This window comes from Diabrotica virgifera, chromosome 10 (assembly GCF_917563875.1).
Source record: "Diabrotica virgifera virgifera chromosome 10, PGI_DIABVI_V3a".
Taxonomy (NCBI): domain Eukaryota; kingdom Metazoa; phylum Arthropoda; class Insecta; order Coleoptera; family Chrysomelidae; genus Diabrotica; species Diabrotica virgifera.
Window position 1 is genome coordinate 152,579,052 of NC_065452.1, and position 26,736 is coordinate 152,605,787.

General features: G+C 31.8%; 1 protein-coding gene and 1 long non-coding RNA gene across 2 annotated transcripts in view; both read left to right on the forward strand.

The window, feature by feature from the left end:
- LOC114344659 (E3 ubiquitin-protein ligase KCMF1) overlaps nucleotides 1–15,639 on the forward strand; it is a 57,289-nt gene extending 41,650 nt beyond the window's left edge. The window contains exons 6-7 of the mRNA XM_028295487.2: nucleotides 4,746–5,021; nucleotides 15,189–15,639. Coding sequence (XP_028151288.2) covers nucleotides 4,746–5,021; nucleotides 15,189–15,535 — 623 coding nt within the window. The 3' untranslated portion in view covers nucleotides 15,536–15,639. The remainder of the gene's footprint in view (nucleotides 1–4,745; nucleotides 5,022–15,188) is intronic.
- A 1,536-nt stretch (nucleotides 15,640–17,175) lies between these two features.
- LOC126893391 (uncharacterized) lies at nucleotides 17,176–21,453 on the forward strand. Its single transcript, XR_007701162.1, has 3 exons — nucleotides 17,176–17,684; nucleotides 17,743–17,937; nucleotides 21,273–21,453. It is a non-coding gene; the product is annotated as an uncharacterized LOC126893391 (long non-coding RNA).
- Nucleotides 21,454–26,736: the final 5,283 nt, after the last annotated feature.

The window sequence follows — 26,736 nt, forward strand, 5'->3', positions numbered from 1 at the left end:
ATTATTTAAATTTTAAAATACTACTCATCAGCTTTGATACCAAGTTAAAAATATTAAATGTGCAAAAAAAGGTGATTAATTAAGAAAAAAATTTAACCAAAGACTTGGGTACAATTTTAGTATTTAAATACATACTTTTCAACATTGATATTCGTATTTCCAAATTGAATAATATTTGTGATTTTTTTTATATCTAATCGTTGTTTTATTTTAGTCAAGCCATAGCCACCTTTACTTAACAAGCCATGAAGTTGAAACTTGGCAACATCTATTGGTAGACCGATTAATTCTGACAGTTCTCATTTGTTTTTAAATAATTTTCACTGTATTTACAGAGAAACTGAAATATTTTACAATATTTCGTGCTCCAAATTATAAATACCATTAAAAGGTATGTTATTAAGATGATTTTAGTTCAATATAATATATTTTTATATAAACTTGCGTGCATATAGAAATCCGTCCACTTAAAAATTTTGTCATTTTTAATGTCTTATATTTCCTAAACTTGTTGGCAGATTTAAGTGATTTTTTTAAATATGTTATAGCCTAATTCTTTAACAATACCGCTGTAATAATATTGTTGCTAACCAGTTAAATTTTTATGGTGTACCGGGAATTTATAAAATACTGAAATTAAACCCAACTATAGACTCCGGTTTTCTTAACATTCTGATTTTTTTATTAATTCGCTTATGTTTAACAACTAGATTTGTTATTTATCAATTCAGGGTGTTTCCAAATAAGTGCGACAAACTTTAAGGGGAAAGGAACAAAATGCAAAATTTTGACGCCTGTATTTTAATAATCATTTTTTTCGAATTATGAGAAAACTAATAAGTATTTTTTAAAAATTTAAACGCAGAATAAAAGATTACTTTATTACCGAGGGCCAAAAGTCCCTTAGAATAAATAAAAAGTTTTTTTAATGACATATTTGAAACTAAAAATCACACTAAATTTTCCCAGTTTTTCACCCCTGTAACTTATTAAAATAAACATAGAAGTTTTCAGGGACTTTGGGCCTTTGGTCCTAACGTAATCTTTCACTCTGCGTTTAAATTGTTGAAAAATACTTATTAGTTTTCTTATGATTCGAAAAAAATGAATTTCGTTTATATTCTTGTTAATGGTTTTTTTTTTGTATAATAAACGTTACTTACAAGGAATTACTTTTAATATTATTTTGTACAAACTTCCAATTAATAATATTTTCTTGTTCGATTCAAAAAATATTATAAATTTTACCAGAATTTGTACTACGACAGAAGTCGTAGTTTCGAAAGCGGTAGTCCGAAAGTCAGACTACGGACGTCATAAATTGCGACGTTGCCTTTTTCTCTTCATGGCTTGTAAAGTTAAGGTGGCTATGGTCAAGCATACCCACAGTTACATGTACAGATCACTTTTTATAGAAATAACTTTTCAGTCACACATTCATACTCATATCTTACAATGTGAATTTTTAAAGTGGTTAATTATAGCAAAACTTATTCTCATTATTTAAACATTTAACTCTATATTATTTTATAGCAAAACTTTATTATTATAGGCCCATTTCGCAGATTCAAGTTCATATAGGCAACCCAAATTACACGACACAAAGTAGTGGGTCAGGCTGTCATTTTAGGTTAGTTCCAACCATAAGTAGATATAAGGTTTGTTCTAACACAACGAGAACCGTCATGTAACGATCACGTTACTATAAAATAATACGTTCTGTGTCTGTATATGGTGCGTTCCATGGGTTATTTTGTTTACTGCGCAGGACGGTGATCGTTACATGGACGGTTTCTCGTTGTGTTGGAACAAACCTATAATAACTAGTAGATTAGGGAAGGTATGGGCCACTCTGTGCATCTAGGTGTAACCTCTTTTTTCCTTGTCTAAGGGTGTAACGCCAATATTAAAGAATGAGTGGTCTAGCCATCTTTGTCTGTAACATTCGCGGAGTCGCTTGGTTAAAAGAGATAGATACACCACCGATCGACTGCTTCCGCGTTAGGCTTTTTTGCTCAGTATGCCTTGTCTATCCTTGTGTATATTTCTATGCATGTATGTCTATTGGCGAGGAACCGCAAAGTGGGCGACGCCTGGTGGCAAATTTGAAAAGCATCGACTCTAGGAAAATATTGACTTTGTCATTAATTTGTGTACATATTTGCGGTCAGTTTATGTTGTAATTAACAATGATTTCGACTTAAAAAACTATTGCAGTGTTCCTCAGTATTTATTCCTATTATACTCTACACTCTACGTAATGACGTAAACTAACCAATGCCAAATCACACATTTTGTTAATTTAACGTTTGTATTAAATTAAGTAATTTTTATTGTTTAAGCGACTGCAAAATTAAATAAATAAATAAAATGTAGTGTATATTCTGTACATAGAATGTACATTGTTATGCAAAATATTCCGACCACCTCATAATTTCCAGAACACAATTATTATAAAATAAATTCACCTACTTAGTTTGCAGTTTTTATTTAATTAAAAATTGTTATCTGTTGGTGTAAAATAAATTGTAGTGTAGCTATTAACTAAATTATAAACAAAATTAGAAATTCGAAGATATATTAGAGAGTTATCAAGTAATTCTAGGAGAATACGGTAACGTTATTTTAGCAATGGAGCATGCGCAGTATGAAGACTGAATAACGGAAATGATTTTAACGTTTACGGGCTACGTTACGGTACGTCGGATAGCGGGCTTGAAATACGGTAACGTTAGCAGCGAATCGCACCAATTCGGCCAGACTCGACATTTAAGTTCTGTTATGTGTGGTTATGTCATCTGTTATTCGGTATGAAATTTTATTTCTGTACATTAATAAGTGTTTTGTCTTTGTTTTCTTGGTTGATTGACCATCTGCTAACATTTGGAGTTAGTGGAAAGTTGGTGGAAAACATTTTATTTTCAAATTTTTTTTTTCTAAATCTTCGTCATTTGGCCTCAAGTACCTTATTGCTTGTTGTAAAGACCGCGTCCCACCATCAAATAATTTGATCAAACTGGTTTGAGCAAACTGAAAGTGACAGTTAGTGACGTCACATCCTGAGTGTTCATTGTGGATAATAATGAAAAATTTTAATTTTAAATAAAGTACAAACAAGTTAGACAACTCAATACAAAAAATTTGATCAAACTAGACTGATAGTGAGAGCACAGATTTTTAGAATTTCAAAAAAACTGCAACTGTGACGTCACTTTGACGTACTTCCTCAAGTACGTCAAGTTTGCTCAAACTGTTTGATCAAATTATTTGATGGTGAGACGCGGCCTTTAGATCTCTTCCATATTTCTTTAGAAAAAATTTGAAACCCAAATTGTACAAAACCAGGCAAAATTACAAAATATTACGTATCTTCGATGAAAGAAACCAAAAATAGAAAAAAATTTAAACAAATTTAATTATATTGCTGTCAAATACATTTGACTGACAGCTACCAACTTTTAACGTGAAGCACTTGATAACTCTAAAATTACATATACGTTAAAACTTATACCGTAAAAAAATAGCGTTTACGTGTCAAAATAACGGATGGATAGAATTTTACTTGATAACTCTCTATTAATAATTTTTAAAACGCTGTGTGATTATCGGGGGCCAGATTTTTTTATGAAAAAAAGGTAAAAACAAATCAGTAGTTAGCATCAAATTTTAATGAATGCATACAGATGAAACATAATTTTGAGTCGTCTTTAACCTATAAGATGTCTTAGTGGTTACTTTGGCAAAACTCTCGTAGTCGTGTACATGATTTTAATTTAACGTTTTAGAACTGTGAGGTCAAATGACAAAATGATTTGTTTTCCTAGAGTTATCGTCCATCTTTGAAATTTTGAGCGCCCTCTGTAGGAATTTAATTTTGCGAATGGTTCCAACCTGTCACATTACCGTTCTTTTACGAATGGTTACGAGTATGCGCAGTAAGCAGTAACGAAAAATGTGTTAAAATATATTTACATTATAGCACAGTTTGTATTTTCTCAAATATACAGGTAAATTTTCGCAAATATACATTTACTGAGAAGAAATAACCAGGAATATAATATATTACATATTTATTTACTACTCATTACAAAATATTTGTGAAAATATGAATTGTTTACTATTAGCAGGATTGTTTCATTTTAAACATTAAACTGTTTTAATGACATTTAATTAACTATTTTAAACATTTGTCTAGGTTTAAATCAATTTTTGTTTAAAACACTGAAATTAGACAGGCGTTTTTTTTTAATTTGCTTTATCTCACCGGCAAAATTAACCCCTAACCTTAAAAATTGGCTATTTTGGTGTCTTGAATTGTGAAATTGTGAAATCGTGAAACGTGTCCGATTTAAGTGATTTTTTAATAAATATTGTAGCTTTAATCTTTAACAATATCACTGTAATAATATTGTTGCTAGACAGTTAAATTGTCATTGTACAATTACTAATGCTAGACAGTCTTACAAACTGACAATTTATTTATTGTTATAAAACCGGTTGAGATACCCATGCAAATGAAATTTGGTGGGTTTTAAGAAGTAGTTATTGCGTCTTTTCTGAGATACAATTAAGAATTTTATATTCACCATTGGCGCGCGTAATACGACCCGTTTTTTTTTTGTTTCAAACATAACATTTAAAAAAAAAACGTTTAAAACAAAAAAACATGTGTTTTGTATACAATTAAAAAATACATGTTTTTTTTTCAACCCTGCTCTAGAATTATCGAGTGTCATAAATTTTAGGAGTTAGAAGATCAGCAAGCAATACTAATAGCAGCACCCCAACCCAATTACAACAGCTACAAATGCAGTTACAATTAGAAAGACAACAAGTAAATGCTGCGAGACAACAACTAGAGCGGTATCCCAGACGACAAACTCAGAGCCAAACATTGAGAGAACCAAACACATCAAATTGCTCTTCGTCTACATTGATGCTCAACGCATCTCCAGTTGTTGTTCAGACATCATCTAATACACCATTAGCGCCATCGCAACAATCACAATTTTTGCTAACAGGTAGGTGTTTAGCTGTTTAAAGGTCAGTGTTAGCCATAACTGTTATAAATGTCCTTCTTGTAATCTGTTCTTACGTAGACACTATACAAGTCGAGAGCTACGTCTAGGTGTGATCACCCTTAATATTTAATTACATTAGTAATATAACTACTAACTAAATAAATAAATATGAATCAGTTTCTAGTGGAGAGAAGATCTAGAAGGTTCAACCTTTTCGGTCTTCTAAAGCGGACTCGAACAACTTGTGTACGTGGCGAATAATCATTACTTGCATATACTCGTAATACTGTATACTCATGTAAGCGGTTTACTAGTACAATTATTGTAGTAATTGACAAATATTATTAATAAAAATAGTAATTAAGCATACATGGACAAATAATTTTAGTAGTAACCCACTCACACGACATGGCAAGTTTACGCAAGTAACAATAATAATTATTATTCACCAAGTACACGAGTCATTTGAGCCCGGCTTTAGGTTTAATAGAGTTAAGAAGTCATTGGTCAATGCATTAGAATTGACTCTTCAGCTAGTTTGAATACTGATGGCGATTGTTTCTTTAACATTTCGAATGAGGTTGTTGCGACTAACGTATACTAATTATATTATTTTACTATAAACTGTGTCTAACTTTAGTTGTTTTTCACTTCAGTGACCGTCTATTTGAATACCCAAATATGTGACATTATTCTTGACACCTAACCATTTCGTTAAAAACACTTTGGTCTTTTAATATGGATTTCATTATTCTTCGTTGATTTGGTACATGTACTTGTACTGTAAAAATGGCAGTGGCTCCAGAAAAATTGGAGAACAGCGTTAATACTGAGATATGTGACATTATTCTTGACAGCTAACCATTTTGCTAGAAACACTTTGGCCTCAATATGGATTTCATGATTCTTTCTTTGATTTAGTATGTTGACTGTAAAAATGGCAGAGGCTGCAGAAAAATTGGAGAACAGAGTTAATACCCAGATATGTGATATTATTCTTGACAGCTAACCATTTCGCTAAAAACACTTTGGTCTCTTAATGTGGATTTCATGATTCTTTCATCGATTTAGTATGTGTACTGTAAAAATGGCAGTGGCTCCAGAAAAATTGGAGAACAACGTTAATACTCAGATATGTGACATTATTCTTGACAGCTAACCATTTTGCTAGAAACACTTTGGCCTCAATATGGATTTCATGATTCTTTCGTTGATTTAGTACGTTGACTGTAAAAATGGAAGTGGCTGCAGAAAAATTGGAGAACAGCGTTAATACACAGATACGTGACATTATTCTTGTCAGCTAACCATTTCGCTAAAAACACTTTGGTTTTTTAATATGGATTTAATTATTCTTCGTTGATTTAGTACGTTGACTGTAAAAATAACAGTGGCTCCAGAAAAATTGGAAAACAGCGTTAATAGCCTGATATGTAACATTATTCTTGACAGCTAACCATTTCGCTAAAAACACTTTGGTCTTTAATATGGATTTCATGATTTTTTCGTCGATTTAGTACGTTGACTGTAGAAATGGCAGTGGCTCCAGAAAAATTGGAGAACAGAGTTAATACCCAGATATGTGATATTATTCTTGACAGCTAACCATTTCGCTACAAACACTTTGGTCTCTTAATGTGGATTTCATGATTCTTTCATCGATTTAGTATGTGTACTGTAAAAACGGCAGTGGCTCCAGAAAAATTGGAGAACAATGTTAATACTCAGATATGTGACATTATTCTTGACAGCTAACCATTTTGCTAGAAACACTTTGGCCTCAATATGGATTTCATGATTCTTTCGCCGATTTAGTTCGTTGACTGTAAAAATGGCAGTGGCTGCAGAAAAATTGGAGAACAGCGTTAATACCCAGATACGTGACATTATTCTTGTCAGCTAACCATTTCGCTAAAAACACTTTGGCCTCTTAATATGGATTTCATGATTCTTTCGTCGATTTAGTACGTTGACTGTAAAAATGGCAGTGGCTCCAGAAAAATTGGAGAACAGCGTTAATACCCAGATATGACATTATTCTTGACTGCTAACCATTTCGCTAAAAACACTTTGGTCTCTTAATGTGGATTTCATGATTCTTTCGTCGATTTAGTACGTTGACTGTAAAAATGGCAGTGGCTCCAGAAAAATTGGAGAACAGCGTTAATACCTAGATACGTGACATTATTCTTGTCAGCTATCCATTTCGCTAAAAACACTTTGGTCTTTTAATGTGGATTTCATGATTCTTTCGTTGATTTAGTATGTGTACTGTAAAAATGGCAGTATCTCCAGAAAAATTGGAGAACAGCGTTAATACTCAGATATGTGACATCATTCTTGACAGCTAACCATTTTGCTAGAAACACTTTGGCCTCAATATGGATTTCATGATTCTTTCGTCGATTTAGTATGTTGACTGTAAAAATGGCAGTGGCTCCAGAAAAATTGGAGAACAGCGTCAATCTCTTTAAAATACAGGCCCTAGTTTGCAACTGGAGAACAAAATATACAAGTCTCTATTCTAGACGTAAATGTAACTGTATTTTACATATACATATTAACCCATTAATGGCCCAAGTTTCGAAAACGAAACATTTTTTTACATTTTCTTTTACATATTTTTGTATGTTTAATTTTTTGTTTTGAGGGTAAAAATAGATAAATTCTAGGGTGTAGTTTAAATATTTAATAGATATTCGATAAAAAAGTTAACAAAAACTTAAAATTTCAGCCACCAATTAGTTATTTGAGTCAGCATTAGGAATTACAATATTCCAAATTTACTGCTATGAGAAGTTATTCCTACGGTTGTCTAATGGTGTCATGTGAAATATAGGTACTTGGTCTATAGTACACCCCATAGTGGGCATCCATAAGTCCATACACGTCTTAATATTTGTTTATAAAGTAATAACTTATTATGCTTCGACAATGTGGCGTTTCTTCCAACTAGCCAATACACTTTTTATATCTTTCTTTTGCCTTTCATAGCCACAAGGCTATATTTCATAGCCACAAGGCTATACGTTTCCTTCCTGGTTATTTTGTAGACCACTTTCAGCTGATTCTAAAAAAAATTAAAATGAATGGTAATTTTTCTATTCTTTACAATTAAAAATCAAAAGAAATATCAAAAATCAGAAATTTTTAGGTTATCATGAAATGTGATGACCACGCGACCCTACATAGATACACACGCGGCAAATTTGAAAATGAACGCAAATTGAATAGTAAATGGTCTCTCTTAAAATATACGACATTGGTAGTATGTTCATATAATGTCTTGTGGTAACATTCCACCAATAATTTAATCAGATGTTCACCGAATGTTCCTTGAATGTGCAGGACATTCAAACATTAATAGATATTTGATAGTACATTCCTGGAATGTTGTGTGTTGTTAGGGAGGCAGTACTGTCTGTTTCTCTGCGACAGTGCCTTTTTTCTGCCCCTAAATTGTCGTTCCATCCTTTCCTTGGGCGTCCCATACTACTCTTGCCTAACGGTGACTTGTCCCTGGCTATTATTACTATACTTGATTCAGACATCCTGCTTATGTGTTGTTTCCACTCCTCTCTTCTGTTCCTTACCCAGGTATTTATATTGTCTACTCCAAATATGCGTCTGATTTCCTCACTTCTTACCCTGTCCTGTAGTCCTTTTCTAGCAATCCTTCTAAGATTTTCATCTCTTTGGTCTCCAGATGCTTTTGTGTTTTGCTTGTATATGGTCTTGTTTCGGCCGTATAAGTCATAACTGGCTTAATTACTGGTTTATATATTCGGGCCTTTGTTTTCACTCTTAGGTGTTTGTTTTACTAAATTGTGTCGTTTAGGCATCCGACCGTTCTACTGGCTTTAATTATTTGGTCTTTTACCTCTTCTTCGATATTGTTGTCGGCTGATAGATTAATTCCCAGGTATTCGAAAGTCAGTTGTTGTATAATTTGATTGTCGTAACTCCAATTTGCATCTTATTGGTTCTTTGGCTATTCATATTCATTTCTTTTGCGTTAATGTAGAATTCGTGCAGTAATCTTCGTAGGTCGTCTTCACACTCTGCTACTAACACGGTGTCATCAGCGTAAGAGAGTATTTTTTATCTCTATCGCCCAATTTGTACCCTCTTTTTTTCTTCACTTGTTTTATTATTGCATCCAACATTATGTTAAACAGTAAAGGACTTGGTGAATCTTCTTGCCTGATTCCTGTGTTTGCTTCTATGGGTTCTGTTATTATTCGATTGACTTTCATTTCTATTTTATTTTCTGGAACAGCAACAGTGCCCATAGAAGCCAACATAGGAATCAGGCAAGGAGATTCACTAAGTCCTCTACTGTTTAACATAATGTTGGATGCAATAATAAAACAAGTGAATAAAAAAAGAGGGTACAAAATGGACGATAGAGAGATAAAAATACTCTGTTACGCTGATAACACCGTGTTAGTAGCAGAGTGCGAAGACGACGTACAAAGATTACTGCACGAATTCAACATTAACGCAAAAGAAATGAATATGAAAATATCAAACCAAAAAACAAACCGCTTAGTAATAGCCAAAGAACTAATAACATGCAAATTAGAGTTAGACAATCAAATGATACAACAAGTAATGACTTTCAAATACCTGGGAATTAATCTAACAGCCGTCAACAATATCGAAGAAGAGGTAAAAGACCAAATACATAATTAAAGCCAGTAGAACGGCCGGATGCCTAAACGACACAATTTGGACAAACAAACACCTAGGAGTGGAAACAAACGCCCGAGTATATGTCAGTTATTAGGCCAGTTATGACTTACATGGCCGAAACAAGACCAGACACAAGCAAAATACAAAGACATCTGGAGACTAAAGAGATGAAGATCTTAAGAAGGATTACTGGAAAATAACTACAGGACAGGGTAAGAAGTGACTCAATCAGATGCATATGTGGGGTAGATAATATAAATACCTGGATAAAGAACAGAAAAGAAGAGTGAAATCAACACTTAAGCAGGATGTCTAAATCAAGGATAGTAAGAATAGCCAGAGACAAGTCACCGTTAGGCAAAAGAAGTATGGGACGCCCAAGGAAAAGATGAAACGACAATTTAGGGGCAGAATATAAGGCACCGTTGAAGAAAAACAGGCAGTACTGCCTATATAAACGAAAAAGAAGAAGGAGAAACATGTATACCTTGTAAGAAGTTCTGATGATCGAATTCTGAAAACGTTCTGTTATCTAGCCCGAAGGGGTCTTTTAATAAATAAGTCCAGAGTAATAAGGATTTTCTTGGGACACTCAAAGATCCAGGTAGCTGATTACTTTTTTAGTTATTGTAGACCTATAGGAAGCAAACCTACCTGTTTCCTGCCTAGAGTTCGCGTCCGTTTTTTAATTATTAACAATTTAATGGAAAAAACGCGATTTTTTTCGATTTTTTGCACTCCGTTCAAAAGCTAAATAGTTGACATAAAATTACCAAATTGAGTTTTTTAGAACATTAAAAAACCTTCAAAAAGCCGATTTTTGAAAGTTAAAAAGTTAATTTGTTGCTCCGCAAACTGCAAAATAAGTGAAAATCATTATTTGTTAATAACTTTTACTAAAACTACCTTAGAACTTATGTGTTACACCCAAAGTTGGGTATTGGCGTACTTAACAAACCTTCAAAATTTGAGACCGATCCATTAATTAGTTTAAGAGTTATTCTATTTGTTTATCCCAGAGCCCTTTGTTTTGCAATAAGATAAGACAGAAAATAGACAGAAAAGTAGAAGAGTGATAGTATCAAAATGTATTAAAAAAAGATAAAAAAAATAATTAATATAGTCAAAAATCCTAATGCCAAATTTTTGAAATTTTGTAGTTTATAAACATTTAGAATAACTTTAAAAATGTTGTCCGTAGAAACAATATTTTTATATATTCGAAACACTTAACACGAATTTTCAAATAAAAAAATTTAGCCTGGGTTCATTTGGGACAAAGTTAGCCATATGTTTTTTTAATTCACAGCTAACTTGTTTATAATAATTAAGGAATCTCATTAATGCCATTTTAAAGAATTGGATTTGTATTTTTTCTTAAAAAATTTGCACACATATTGTACCTTCACAGCACCCTCTACGATTTTTCAAAAATGTGGTTCAAACGATTACTAGGGGGAACCTACAAATCTTTCTTCTTCTTCTTGTAGTGCCTATCCTGTTTCGGATGTTGGCGACCATCATGGCAATCTGTACTTTGCACACTGCTGCTCTGAAAAGATTTGTAGTGGTTGTGTTGAACCACGTACGTAGATTTTTCAGCCACGAAATCCTTCGCCTTCCTGGTCCTCGCTTTCCCTCTACTTTTCCCTGTAAGACCAGTTGCAGCAGTCCATATCTTTCACTGTTCCTCATGATGTGACCGAGGTATTCGATTTTGGCTGTTTTTATTTTGATTAACAGCTCTTTTTCTTTTTGCATTCTCAGCAAAACACCCTCATTAGTAATGTGGTCGGTATAAGATATCTTCAGGATTCGACGATAAAGCCACATCCCAAAAGCCTCAATTTTCTTGCAGGTGGCGTCTGTGAGAGTCCACGACTCAACTCCGTACAACAGTATAGGGAAGATATAACATCGTAGTAATCTGACTTTTATGGGTATCGACAAATCATGACATTTGAACAACTTTGCCATTTTTTGAAATGCAGATCTTGCTTTCTCTATCCTACATTTGATTTCTATAGAATGGTCCCAATTTTCATTGACGTTCGTACCAAGGTAGGTATATGTCTTTACTCTTTCTATTTGTTGACCATTTACACTGATTCGTCCAAATTGCTGTTTGTTCTTAGAGATAATCATACATTTTGTTTTCTTAGTGTTTAGTGAAAGTCCGTATCTCTGACTGACCTCCGCGTTTCTGTTTATTAACTCCTGTAGGGCTTCAGAACTGTCAGCGAATACCACAGTGTCGTCTGCGTATCTTATGTTATTGATACATTCTCCGTTAATTCGAATTCCGGCTTCATCATCCACTGCTTCTTGAAAGACTTCCTCAGAGTAGATGTTAAACAGCAGGGGGGATAGTATACATCCCTGACGGACCCCACGTTTGATTTTGATATCGTCAGATTCTCCTGCCTCTGTCCGGATAGAGGATATTTGATTCCAGTACAGATTGCTGATAATCCTTAAGTCACAGGTGTTAATTCCAATATTGGTTAATATCTCCATCAGCTTGTCGTGCTTTACTGTATCGAACGCTTTATGGTAATCAATGAAACATGCATAAATATCACAATTTACGTCTCTACATCGTTGAAATAGCACTTGTATACTAAATAGAGCCTCTCTTGTACCCACTGCATTTCGAAAACCAAACTGTGTTCGGCTGATTTTTTCTTCGCACAGTCTATATCCTTTCGTGTATAATTTTTAGAAATAGTTTTAAAATATGGCTCATTAAGCTGATGGTTCGGAAATCACTGCAGGATACGGACTTTGTTTTCTTTGGTAAAGCAACAAACGTCGACTTCAACAATGATTTTGGTATTACTCCGCTTAAATATATGTCGTTAAATATTTTGGTTAGGCGTTGAGTACCGTCGGTGTTAAATAGTTTTATGAGTTCAGCATATGCATTGTCAGGTCCAGGAGCTTTGCCATCTTTTAGTTGTGATATTGCTCTTTCAAAATTTATTAATTAATAAACAGTCTAATTTGTTTAAACAATTCTTGAAAAAATATTTTTTTTACAAAAATCTATTTTTTCAATCATAGTATCATGAATGATCATAGAAAAAGTTAAAGTACACTTTAATAAATAAATGATTTTTATTAGATAATTACTTATTGAAGATAATTTATTTATTAAATTATACCTTAACTTTTTCTATGATTAATAACGATAGTATGATTAAAATCATGGATTTTTGTGAAAAAATTATTTTTTCAAAAATTGTTTAAACAAATTAGACTGTTTATTAATTAATAAATGTCTAGACAAATTGCATATTTGTAAGGTACAGAAAAATTACATACAAATTAAAAAAAGAACGATCAAAATATATTCAGTAGATCCCGAGATATAGAAAATGATAGCAGTTTCAAGTTGCCTTTTTTAGTTTTTGAACTCATGCATTTGTCGGCTCCCAGCTCCCCCTTCACTTACTACGACAAGTCACAAATTGAACTACATTTTTAAAAATTCGTGTAAAATACGAGCTTTTCTAATATGTAAAATGATTTTTTCTACAGACAATATTTTTTTTCTACGACCGTTTAATAATATGCTCATTATTCGCTATTTTTTCATAGATAATAGCACCCATTACTGTACCCGTGAGTAATAATTCATTACTCACGGGCTGAAGTTACTCACGGGTCATTACTCACGGGCTGAAGTTAGATTCAAGTGGCGCATGCCATTTTTAATATTAATCGTATATAAACTGCAAATAAAATTACTTAAACTTGTTTATTTAATACAATAATTATTGTAATTTATACCAATAATTAACTTCGAAAAATTTTTAAAGGAATTTTAACTGTAACAATGTCAGTATATTTTTTACGTTTATATTTTGTTTACTAAAAATTTTGACGTTTATTATTTAATTTAGTGACAGTGACATTAGCGCATTTTGTTTATGTTAATTGGAATTTATAACTAATATTGTGTTTGTTTTTCAAGTTATATTGTTTTAAAGATGTTATAACATATTATTATGTATAGTTAAATATTATTATGTTATATATTATAGTTAAATGTAAAATATGTACATTATAACTATATATTATATGAAATCGTCTACCGACAACAGCCATTTCCTATTTATTAAATTCATTGACAGTAGGTACAAATTTAAGCTTATAATTTTTCAGAAACGAATAGAACTTAAGACGGGTTGACATTACTAGTGAATAACGAACGTGGCTCACGCTTACGTATTTTGCCCATGCTATTGTTAGATATTTTATTATCTATTTGCAAACTCGAGCAGTACATTTGTATCTATGCATTTCATAAATACAAATGTACTACTCGAGTTTGAAAATAGATAATAAAATATCTACCAATAGCACGGGCAAAACACGTAAGCGTGAGCCACGTTCGTTATTCACTAGTAATGTCAACCCGCCTTTATATTGACTATTTCTAGTTGTATTTTTACAATAAATAATAATTTGGTAATAGTAGGCAACCAATTATTCAGCCACGTACTAGGGGTAAATAGCATTTAGGTATTTTTGTAAATTATTATAATTTAAATTTCGAGTAGTTGATAATTAAATTTTTTACTAATTAAAATAAAAAAAAAGGTCGTAGAAAAAGTATAGTATTCTACTCGCATGTAATGGCTATTACTCACTCTGATGAATTACGACAGTCGCAAACTTATCATCGTGAGTAATAGCCATCATTACATGCTCGTTGAATAATATACTATAAAGGTATTCTAAATGTTTATAAACTACAAAATTTCACTTTGGCATTGGGATTTTTGACTATATTAGATAATTTTTTTATCTTTTTTTAGTACATTTTGATAGCATCGATTTTCTACTTTCATTTGGCATAAGCAGAATTGCCTTATCTTCATTATTTTCTGTCTTATGTTATTGCAAAATAAAGGTCTCTGGGATAAACAATTAGAATAACTCTTAAACTAATTAATGGATTGGTCTCAAATTTTGAGGGTTTGTTAAGTTCCCCAATACCCAACTTTGGGTAAAACACTAAAGTTCTAAGGTAGTTTTAGTAAAAGTTATTAACAAATAACGAGTTTCACTTATTTTGCAGTTTGCGCAGCAACAAATTAACTTTTTATCTTTAAAATATCGGCATTTTGAAGGTTTTTCAATGTTCTAAAAATTAAATTTTGTAATTTTAGGTCAACTATTTAGCTTTTGAATGGGGTGCAAAAAATCGAAAAAATCGCGTTTTTTGCACTAAATTGTTAATAATTAAAAAACGGACGCGAACTCTAGGCAGGCAACAGGTCAGTTTTCTTCCTATAGGTCTACAATAACTAAAAAAGTAGTCAGCTAAGTACCTGGATCTTTGAGTGTCCCGAACATGGTCTATTTCTAGCTTATTACCCTGGAGTAAATATAACCTCTGATAAAGGATTTTTTAATAAATTTTAGTATAACGACCGTTTCTAATATGCTCTGTTTTCACTCTAGGCTTATTAGAAGAGCTTTCACTTCAGACTGCATCTGAACAAGTTCGAAGAGAGCGAAGCAGATTTGTCCAGGAATTAGTAATAGCATCCGCAGAAAGGAAAATAGGAGATCAAAAAACAATCGGCACACCCAATACCAAGTCCATCTACAAGCGAAAGGAAACCCGGGCTCAAGATGATCTACTCAAAGAAGCCGCCACTTGCAGCAAACCTCGACCAATCAGTGTTATTCTTCGTGGAAGGGCCAGGAGCGATGCACAAAATGCGAAAAGAAGAGCAGAAGCTAACCGAAATAGTCAAAATTTACATAAAGAGGGTACTGATACTAATAATGGAGCTGGAGCTTGAGTTATATATAGTTCAATTGAAATTTCATTTTAGAATTAATTGTATGGTAATTTATTTATAAATTGTGAGAAAGGCGATTAAATTTCATTTCATTACTATTAAAATTTTTCTTTATTTTACTCAATGAAACCTTCAGGGTCAATCCATACCAAGTGGTCTAATATAAATTAAGTTGGTTGCTTGACAATTTTATAGTATATTGTGCAACAAGTGCAGAAAGGTACTAATTTCTCACGAGTTTGATAAATTGAAACGAGTGAGAAATTACCTTTCTGCATGTGTTACACACTATACTTTTTCTACAACCACAGTTTTTGCTAAAAATAAAAATCACTATTTCCAAATGAAGATTTATTATAATAAATTATAAATTTTAAACTGTATTTAATTAATACTAATCAATTTAAATTTAAATTCCTTATACCCACACAAATTACACAGAAATCAGTTAAAAAATTAATGCACTGCCTTAATTTGTTTGAATTTAAACCAGATTTAAACTATTTTAAATAATTATTATAAAATACTTAATGTCACATTTGACGTTATATTTATGCAGACACAGATTTCCACTATACCTACTTCATTCGACGTATCTTGCTGAGGTAGCTAAATCCTTATTGGTTAATTTATAATTATAAAATGTTTATTAAGAATAAAATTATAAAATAAAACAGTTATCATAATTTAATTTCTATAAGATAATTAAGTAAAATAACTGTCTTACAGGTTATATATTTGTCTACCACAGATGTAAACAGAAGATTTTATATCTTACTCAGAATGAGGTAGTCATTTGTAGAATACTCATTTAAAGTTCAAAAATAATGTGTTAAATTAGCGAATTTTCCAGATTTCTCGGACATGAGATGTAGTTAAATCGGTTTTTTTAAGTCCTATCAAATCTAATATCTCAAATAAAACAACTTCATCAAAACATGTTATAATTATATTTATCTCCAACCGCCAATAAAGTCATTCATTATTGTACTCATTTGGCGCCATTTGCGGTAGTAAAGTAACACTATTGTACTGAAAGAAGAATTTTACTTTACCTGCCGCGATTAATCAAAATAAACTGAGATTGAATGTAAGTGGTCGATGGCAGTAATCGATTATTTATTTGAGTGAACTTAAAATTTATTTACTTTAATTATTAAAAATATTGTACAAAATTTACGTTATTATTAATTAAATTTATGTCAGAAATTGAAATTCTGTAGCATTTTGCAATTATATTCATAAAACATAAATCAAAACTTTACAGATTTAGTAATTAGGTACTTATTCAATATTGATAACAACTATCGACTAAACATCGAAATCGGCCATCATGAAAAAGCTTTCTGTCATCGTCATTACTGTCACACGAAATTTTTATTTCGTCTAAAATTAATAAAATTCTTAAATATTTTAAGTTTTGTATTAATGCAAATACAAATTGTATATTATGAAATGGTGTTTTTGTTAACTGGATTATATGTATATAGGACGGTGACAGATATTAATGATAATTTATTAGCAAATATATTTATTTAGATTTTCTACTATTCATCAAGGGAAAAGCAACTGCACTACGGTAGGCTACACTTCATAAACATAACGTAACTATTAACGGTATTTTTAATTTTTGATATTTTATTTTACAAGAATCTACAGGTCGAGCAAGTCTCGTAAATTTCACGATTGCGAGCCACGCTTCACGCAACCGTGTTTGCGTACTTGTGTTTCGAGTTGCGTGGTCGTGCGGCGTTATATTTACCAAATTTAAATATAATCGTTTTCAAAATTAAATCAATATGTCAATATGGCTACTGGGTGTAAAAGATAAATCTTATTCTATCTGTTCTTAATGAGTTTTAGATAATTTTAGTTGTATTTCTTTGTAATTTTGTGTTGTACAAAGATTAATTTAACATTTTCTCTGGAAGTATTAATTTAGAAAGATAATATGCTTCATTGGTGTTGTGTTGTGTTTTGAAGTGTGAAATGCAAAGTAATTGTGATAAAGTCAAGATAAAGTTCACTTTTAAACTGAACTAAATAAGGTATCTGAGAGACAACAATGGTTAAATGCAATACAATGTACAGGTTTTACTAGCGAAATGAAAATTTTCCTGTCCTGTCTGCTGTAATCATTTTATATCTGGTAAGTTACAATTACAACAGTAACGATTTTTGAAGATGTTAACATTTTAATCTTATAGGAAAATCAGCCGACTTAATCGATAATAACAATCTCCAGATTGGGTTCCTTCAATAAATATGGTCTATAAACACAATGAAATAAGTTCCCCAAAATCTAAAATGGAGTGGTATCAAAGGAGAATTAAAGTGAAAAATATTCATATTGAAATTATTTATAAGGCACTGGACTGTCTTAAATTCTACAATAATACTAGGTGGGTAAATGATTTTAGACATTTTTCATTAAGAGTAGATTAAGATTAAGTAGATTTTCATTCAGTAGATTTAAGACTTGTTTACACAGGTAGAGTAATGATGCAAGTACTTGATAGAGTAGAGTAACTCTACCTGTAAAAATGCTCAGCACAGTAGAATAGCTGGTAGAGTGTATAGTTGGAGTTAAAGTAGAGTGACTAGCAACCTATGGCAAAGTAACTACTCTATGACCACCACTACTGCCAAAATGTCTACTCGGCTGCACACTCTACCCATGGAACACGCTCAATTATGGCAGAATAGAGTAGGTAGGAGAGTACATGGGGGCGCTGTCATTCTGGCTGGAATTGTGTTTTGTGTAAATAGTGAAAATGAAGTTCACCGAAGATGAAACTTTAAAACTTGTAGAGCTATAATACGGCGAATACCAGTGTTTATGGAATTTAGGTAGTGTATACTACAGAAATAAAAGTTTGCAGCAAGCTGCAGAGGATGAAATCGTAGAAAGAATGGCAAAGGGGGCTTTGGAGTAAACGAGCTTAAGCAAAAAATTAAGAATTTAAGGTGCACTTATAATCAAGAGTGTTTAAAAATACAAAAATCGGTTTCACTATACTAGCATCAGTACAGGGTGATCAGTTAAGGGTAGCGAGCATCCATATCTCATAAGATATTGGTCGTATAGATTTGAGAAAAAAAAATCATGATAAAAGTCGCCAAGAGAAATTGCTGGAAATTATTTTCGAGTTTGAGGCATAGTTTCGTCCGCTAGAGGGCATAACAACCAACACAAAGTAGAAAAATGGAATTTTTATAGAATTTTGTCTAATGAAAGTTTATCGATGATATCATTTTCATATTTACAGACCATTTCCCTACATTTTTTGTCTAAAACGTTTTGTTCTATCTATCAAAATAAAGCGGTGGGGGAAGTTCAATTGTTTTTTTAAACAAACCAAGGTTTCTTCCGTTTCTTTTGACCGATTTTAGCAAACTTAGGCTCATATGAAAGAGCATAATTTGCACTACAAAACGCTTATTCGGTTTTGAATTTTTTACGTTTGCTGTCGCCGCTAGATGGCGTTAACTGAAATGGTAGCAAATTTTTGAGTTTTAAAAAAAAAACAAATGTAATGGTATATTAATTTTTATATATTTTAAAAGAGGATAAATTTCTCTATAATTTAATGAAAAGAATTTATTATCTACCTTTTTTTGAACCGTTGATATTGACCAAAATATAATTTTATTACATTAAAAAATGGCACGCCACTGTTTTTTATCAAAATAAAAATCAGTTTTGTAATCTCTTATTAGTTGCTAACAAAAAGAACCTCTTGACTTTTTTTCGTTAGACAAACGGTTTTGGATTGAGAAAATAAGATATGTTTACATGGGGCGCCCATATCTCGAAACATTACTAATTTACTTTTTTTTCAATCTAAAACCGTTTGTCTAACGAAAAAAGTCAAGAGGTTCTTTTTGTTAGCAACTAATAAGAGATTACAAAACTGATTTTTATTTTGATAAAAAACAGTGGCGTGCCATTTTTTAATGTAATAAAATTATATTTTGGTCAATATCAACGGTTCAAAAAAAGGTAGATAATAAATTCTTTTCATTAAATTATAGAGAAATTTATCCTCTTTTAAAATATATAAAAATTAATATACCATTACATTTGTTTTTTTTTTTTAAAACTCAAAAATTTGCTACCATTTCAGTTAACGCCATCTAGCGGCGACAGCAAACGTAAAAATTCAAAACCAAATAAGCGTTTTGTAGTGCAAATTATGCTCTTTCATATGAGCCTAAGTTTGCTAAAATCGGTCAAAAGAAACGGAAGAAATCTTGGTTTGTTTAAAAAAACAATTGAACTTCCCCCACCGCTTTATTTTGATAGATAGAACAAAACGTTTTAGACAAAAAATGTAGGGAAATGGTCTGTAAATATGAAAATGATATCATCGATAAACTTTCATTAGACAAAATTCTATAAAAATTCCATTTTTCTACTTTGTGTTGGTTGTTATGCCCTCTAGCGGACGTTTGACAAACTCGAAAATAATTTCCAGTAATTTCTCTTGGCGACTTTTATCATGATTTTTCTTTCTCAAATCTATACGACCAATATCTTATGAGATATGGCCGCTCGCTACCCTTAACTGATCACCCTGTACTATACTTGTACTCTCCTCATGTGAATGGTATCAAGCCATTTTTGGTAGAGTACTACCACTACTCTACTCTCCTCAAAACTCTACCCATGTAAACAAGTCTTTAGAAACAGTGGAAAATGAGGTAGCTAGTAGAGTAGTAGTAGAGTAAAATATACTGGTTTAGCAAATTACAATGTTTTAAGGTAATACAGTAGCGATAAACAGGTAGTCAAAACGTGTTCCAAGATTGTCACTGTAATTTTGAATATTTTTTCGAGGCATTTGGCACACGTATTCGTAAAATAATAAAGAATGGCGGTACAGAGCCCAATTTGAAAAATATATTAATATGTGGAAATTACTCTGTAATTATACAATATTTAAAAAACGAGCCTGTACCGCCATTAAGAAGAACAAAAAAATACACTTTCTTCAAATAAACTTTTTTATCCGATGCCTAGATTTTGTGTAATTTTGGAACTACTAATGAAATAAAAAATTTTAGTAGTTCCAAAATAACACAAAATCGGATAAAAAAGTTGTATTTGAAAAAAGTGTATTTTTTTGTTCTTAATAGCGGTACAAGCTCGTTTTTTTATATTGTATTTAATTACAGAGTAATTTCCACATATTAATATATTTTTCAAATTGGGCTCTGTACCGCCATTCTTTATTATATTACGAATATGTGTGCCAAATATCTTGAAAAAATATTCAAAATTACAGCCGCAATCTTGGAACACATTTTCGCTACCTGTTGATCGATACTGTTTCCTCTTAAGATAGTTTTAATAGTTATTTATGATATAAGTATTAAAAGTACAATTTTAAGACGCGCATGTGAAAGTTAACTTGAAAAAATAATTTTATTAATGTTTTGACTTCCACATCAGATGTCATTGTCAAAATACAAAATATTCATTATTATTAGGTTTGTTCTAGCAAACAGTCAAACTAGTCAAAAACCATCAGCAAACAGTTGGTCAGTAAAAGAACATAATGCAGTCACCAGTGCGATCCCCTCTACTCGCGCTGGTCCACTATTCGCTAATGGTTTCAAACTGATGCTAGAACAAACCTATTATTATTATGCATATCATTATCTGTAAATAATATTTCTTCTGATTGTTAATTGTAAAGGATAGAAAAATTACCATTTATTTTATTTTTTTTAGAATCAGCTGAGAGAAGTGGTCTACAAAAAACCAGGAAGGAAACGGAATATGTGGCTACGAAAGGCAAAAGAAAGGTTTACAAAGCAAATGTGACACATTTTTTTGAAATATTTAGGAATAACAGTAAATTGCATTAAAAAATGTATGAAAAGATTTTGTTCAATAAAAATGTTTATATTTATCAAGGATGTATTATTTGGTATGGCCACATATCGTCAGTGATGTAATAATACATCCTATCTGTTTTTTCATGAGTTTTGTAAGAGAGACTAAAAACTTGTCTTAGGGTCACCTCCTGTTTTCATATATTTTTTGACTTGTTTTGTAGTAAATTAAACTATCTATGAACTACAAAACAAGTCAAAACTTACATATGAACACAGGAGGTGACCTTAAAACATGTTTTTCCATCTCTCATACAAAACTCATGAAAAAACAGATAGGAGGTATTGTCACATCAGCAAAAATGTACAGTGATGAGTGCCCTAATAACCGGCAAAATATGGGCAACATATTTAGTTGTGAGATAAAAAGAAATGAAACTAGTTGAGCTGGGAAATTTAGCGAAATTAACCTTTAAATTTACGTTATATTGATCCCACCTTTACACATATCGGAGGAGTATGTCAACTAAAACTGTCACTGTGACAGTGGTAGTTTCCAAACTCGTCTGATACGTCTGAAGGTGGTACACAATCAATACAATCTAAATGTATAAGTTAATATCGCTACCCAGCTCGACTAGTTTCATGTCTTTTTATCTCACTACTTAATACATCTTTTGTGCTATTTTGCCGGTTATTACAGCGCTCATCACTGTATTTCTGGTATATCCAGGGAATGTCTACAAAATATATTTTGAATGTCCAGAGAACATTCGTGGACATTCATGGAATGTTCCAATAAAACATTCAGGTAATGTTTAAAATGCTGACACAGGATTTTCCTGGGATGTTCAGGGAACATGTTTTCGGGGATATTCCAGGAATTTTTCAATGTCTGTGTACCTTCTATGGACCTATATGGAATATTTTGGTGTTATTACCGCCGCACTCCACTTGCGATTTGTAATCAGGAAGATTGAACACATTGTTTCAAATACAAGTCAATCCATTTGTGACTAAATAATCATGGATTGACTTCTATTTGAAAGAATGTGTTCAATCTTCACAACTACAAATCGCAAGTGGAGTCCGGCGCTTAGAGCTACTTCCTCTTCAGTATTATGTATTATACTACAGAAATCAGGAACTTTCCTTCTAAATATATGTATGCATCTTGGCCATCAAACATATTCTTCCAAACATTTTTTTAAGGGGTTACATAGGTCTTGTGGGTAAAAAAAGTGACTTTTTAAAAAAATTATATCTCGAAAACTAAAATTTATTTTTATTTATAATTGGAACATGTAAAAGTATAGTACTTAAGGTAGTCTCAAAAAAAGTTTCAGCCAAAAATATTCATTTTTGTAGAGTTTAAGTTTTTTTGCGTTGGCAGCATAACTAAGTCCAGTCTCATCTGAAATCAAAAAGTTTCTTGTAGTTTATACCTCTGGCTAGAATATGAACGAAGGAATTAAAAAAAAATGAAATTTGAAGATTTTACATAAGTTTAAACACATTTTTGACCCCAATTTTTCTCATTTTTAAAGTAGTTTTTTTTATAAAACAAAAATGACCTCATCTAATAAAAAATCCTTTGTTCATTCACTAGCCAGAGGTATAAACTACAAGAAACTTTGATTTCAGATGAGACTGGACTTGTTATGCTGCTCACCGCAAAAAAGGGCTGTTGTCGAAAAATTGCAGTCCACTCTACAAAAATGAATATTTTTGGCTGAAATTTTTTTGAGAGTACTATACTTTTACATGTTTCAATTATAAATAAAAATAATTTTTAGTTTCCAAGATATAATTTTTTTAAAAAGTCACTTTTTTTACCTGCAAGACAACAACTTAACAAATTGTTGATTTCAAATTGTAGCAGTTGTTTTGCAAAGTATGCTGCCCTCTTGTATTTTCTGTGTTATCTTCATCATACAATTACTTCATCTAAAAACTTTCTGCGATATATTCGCAACAACAAAAACAAACAAAACAAAAAAAAAATAAAACAAAAGTTTAACCACCTTCACACCACAGAATCAAGCAATCAAGTTACACAAATTTTCAAACACCTCACCTGACGACACAGCGTCTCAAGTACGATTGCGCGAATTGGTAAATATAACTCCGCACGACCACGCAACTCGAAACACAAGTACGCAAACACGGTTGCGTGAAGCGTGGCTCGCAATCGTGAAATTTACGAGACTTGCTCGACCTGTAGATTCTTGTTTTTATTTTAAGTGTTGGAATTGGTTTAATATTTAAATAAAAATACGATCAAACTGTTTAAAATATATTTATTTCGTTGAAATCATAATAATAGAAGTATAACGTCTTACGTGCGTACCAAGTACACATACTCTTTTTTCATTAGGATGTAATTAAGTAAGTGTTAATGTTTTTTATGATTGGCGATAAAATTTTGTATGCACCACGTCAATAAAGTCTCTTTATCGAACTCGTCTGTTATTCGCCTCGCTCGCTAGGCTCGCTCGGCTCATAATATCAGACTCGTTCGATAAAGAGTCACTTTACTGACTTCCTACATAAATAACTATTTTTGTGGAATGTAATGGTACTGTGCAGAAAAGAACTTTCCGGCACAGAGACGTCACTTTTCTGCACACTAATGCCATATACACTAAGCGTCAAAATTAACGCACCACCTTAAAAATAAGACATTTTTGAAGCCTCGTAATTTCTAAACCTGTTGTCCGATTTTAGTGATTTTTTAGCATGTTATAGCTTTATTCTTCAAGAATATCTATGGAATAATATTGTTGTTAAACAGGTAAGTGTCATTGTATACCGGGTGTAACAACGATAGTGTGTTTTTTCCTCAAAGTTCGGAACACCCTGTGGAATATTCTAGCGTATATAAAATATTGAAATTAAAACTCAACTATAGCCTTAGGCTTTCTTAACATTTTGCTTTTTGATTCATTCGCTTATGTTGCATAACAAAAAGTTAGGTACTTTAACAACTAGCAACGTTCTTCATCAATAGAGGGCGACAAACTTTAAGAGGTAATTCTGTATGAAAAATAATGACCGTTTGACTCATAAACATATGTCCGCAAATGCTTCGTTTCCGAGATACGGGATGTTGAATTTTTTCTTACAAACTGACCATTTATTTACAGCTCTAAAACCGGTTGAGATATGCAAATGAAATTTGGTAAGTTTTAGAAGGTAGTTATTGTGCATTTTTTGGCTACAATTAAGAATTTTTTATTCACCATTGGCGTGCATACGGGTCATATTACCCGGTCATAATCCCCGTATGTACGCCAATGGTGAATATAAAATTCTTAATTATATGCCAAAAAGTGCGCAATAACCACCTCTTAGAACTTAACTAATTTCATTTGCATATCTCAACCGGTTTTAGAGCAGTAAATAAATCGTCAGTTTGTAAGAAAAAATTCAACATCCCGTATCTCGGGAAGGAAGCATTTGCGGATATATGTTTATAAATCAAACGGTCATTATTTTTCATGCAGAACTACCCCTTAAAGTTTGTCGCACTTATTTAGAAACACCCTGTATTGATGAAGAACGTTACTATTTGTTAAAGTACCTAACTTTTTTATTACGCAACGTAAGCAAATGAATCAAAAAGCAAAATGTTAAGAAAGCCTAAGGCTACAGTTGAGTTTTAATTTCAATATTTTATATACGCTGGAATATTCCACAGGGTGTTCCGAACTTTGAGGAAAAAACACACTATCATTGTTACACCTGGTATACATTGACACTTACTTGTTTAGCAACAATATTATTACGGCGATATTCTTGAAGAATAAAGCTATAACATACTAAAAAAATCACTAAAATCGGACAACAGGTTTAGAAAATACGAGACTTCAAAAATGTCCCATTTTTAAGGTGGTGCGTTAATTTTGGCGCTTAGTGTATGTCAAGTTTCTTAACATAAAACTGTGCAAAAAAGTGCATTTTGAATAGTGGTTGTAGAAAAATTTTTGTTTAGTTTTCTACCAATTAAACTTCAGTTTATCGAGTATGTATACAAAAGTGCATTCATTTTATTTTTAAAAAACTTATTTTGCTGCTGGCAGCGATTTATGTTTCAGTGTATCGATCAAATTCACGGAAAACATTGCTTCGCTGTTTACCCAATATTTTCTCTTAGGTTTGTCCTAGAACAATAAATCAAAAACCAAACTTTTTAGAAAAGTATGCTCTAAAAAACGGTCCAGAGCATTATTTAATTACAAACTACCCTTAAGGCCTTAAATGAACCACAAAGTTTGAAAAGGTAAACTGATAAAATTAAATTTTCAACATTTTTTAACAGCATAAGGCAAGCAGATAATGGTTTGTAATTTTTGAAGTTATACTTCTTTAGGCACGAGGGTGAATTTTTACATTCCCCGGCGCATGCGCACACCGACAGTATGGTTAAATAAGGTGTGCGTGAAAAGAATATATTATTAGTGTTTTTAGTAATAATATTTATTATAATTTTTGTGTCTTTGGATTTGTCTTCCTCGGGAATAAGATATTTTATAATAATAGTAAGTATATTAAATTTTAAGTATTTTTGTATACTTCACTTGGTCTATTAAATTTGTCAGTATGTATGAGAAATCTTGTAACCTGTCAAAGCAAAGGGGGTATAGCTCAGTGGTAGAGCGTGTGACCGGAAATCGAGAGGTCCCGGTTCGAATCCGTGCGTTTTCTATTTTTTTTTTTATTTTTGGTATTGTTTTAATAAAAATTTTTTGAAAGTAGTAAGTAAAAATTAGTTTAATCTTTAAATAAAATACAAATAATCTGTTGAAAGTCTCTTTATTTCGTTGAAATCATATAATAGAAGTATAACTTCTTACGTGCGTACAAAGTACACACACATTCTTCTTTTTTTTCTGGAAAAGAAATACGTAGGTATATACTTTAAATGAAAAAAGTTTAAGCGTTGAGACTTAATCCGGGAGCAGTCGCGTAGATAGTCGCGCGTAGAGAAAAAAATCTCATAATACAAATTTAAATACTAATTTTAAACAAATTTCTATTTTATAATATTTTTATTTACTTGTTATGTTAAAAATACCTATTTCTAACAATTTTAAAGCTAATTGGTTCTCACCAAAGCCATAAATTCCACACAAAAAAGAGTTAAGAAAATTTTTCACGCATTACTATGATCCTCCTCGAGGCACTTACGAGTGGAAAGCAATGTTGCAAAATTGTTCATCAAGTTATCAAGGAAAAGGATAAAATGTGAGATTTTTCCCACGGCGCGACTGTTCCCGGATTAAGTAGTTTTTTTCAAAAAAAATCTCAAAAATGTAATTTTTTGAAAGATCTCAAAGTTTGACCCCTTATATCTCTGA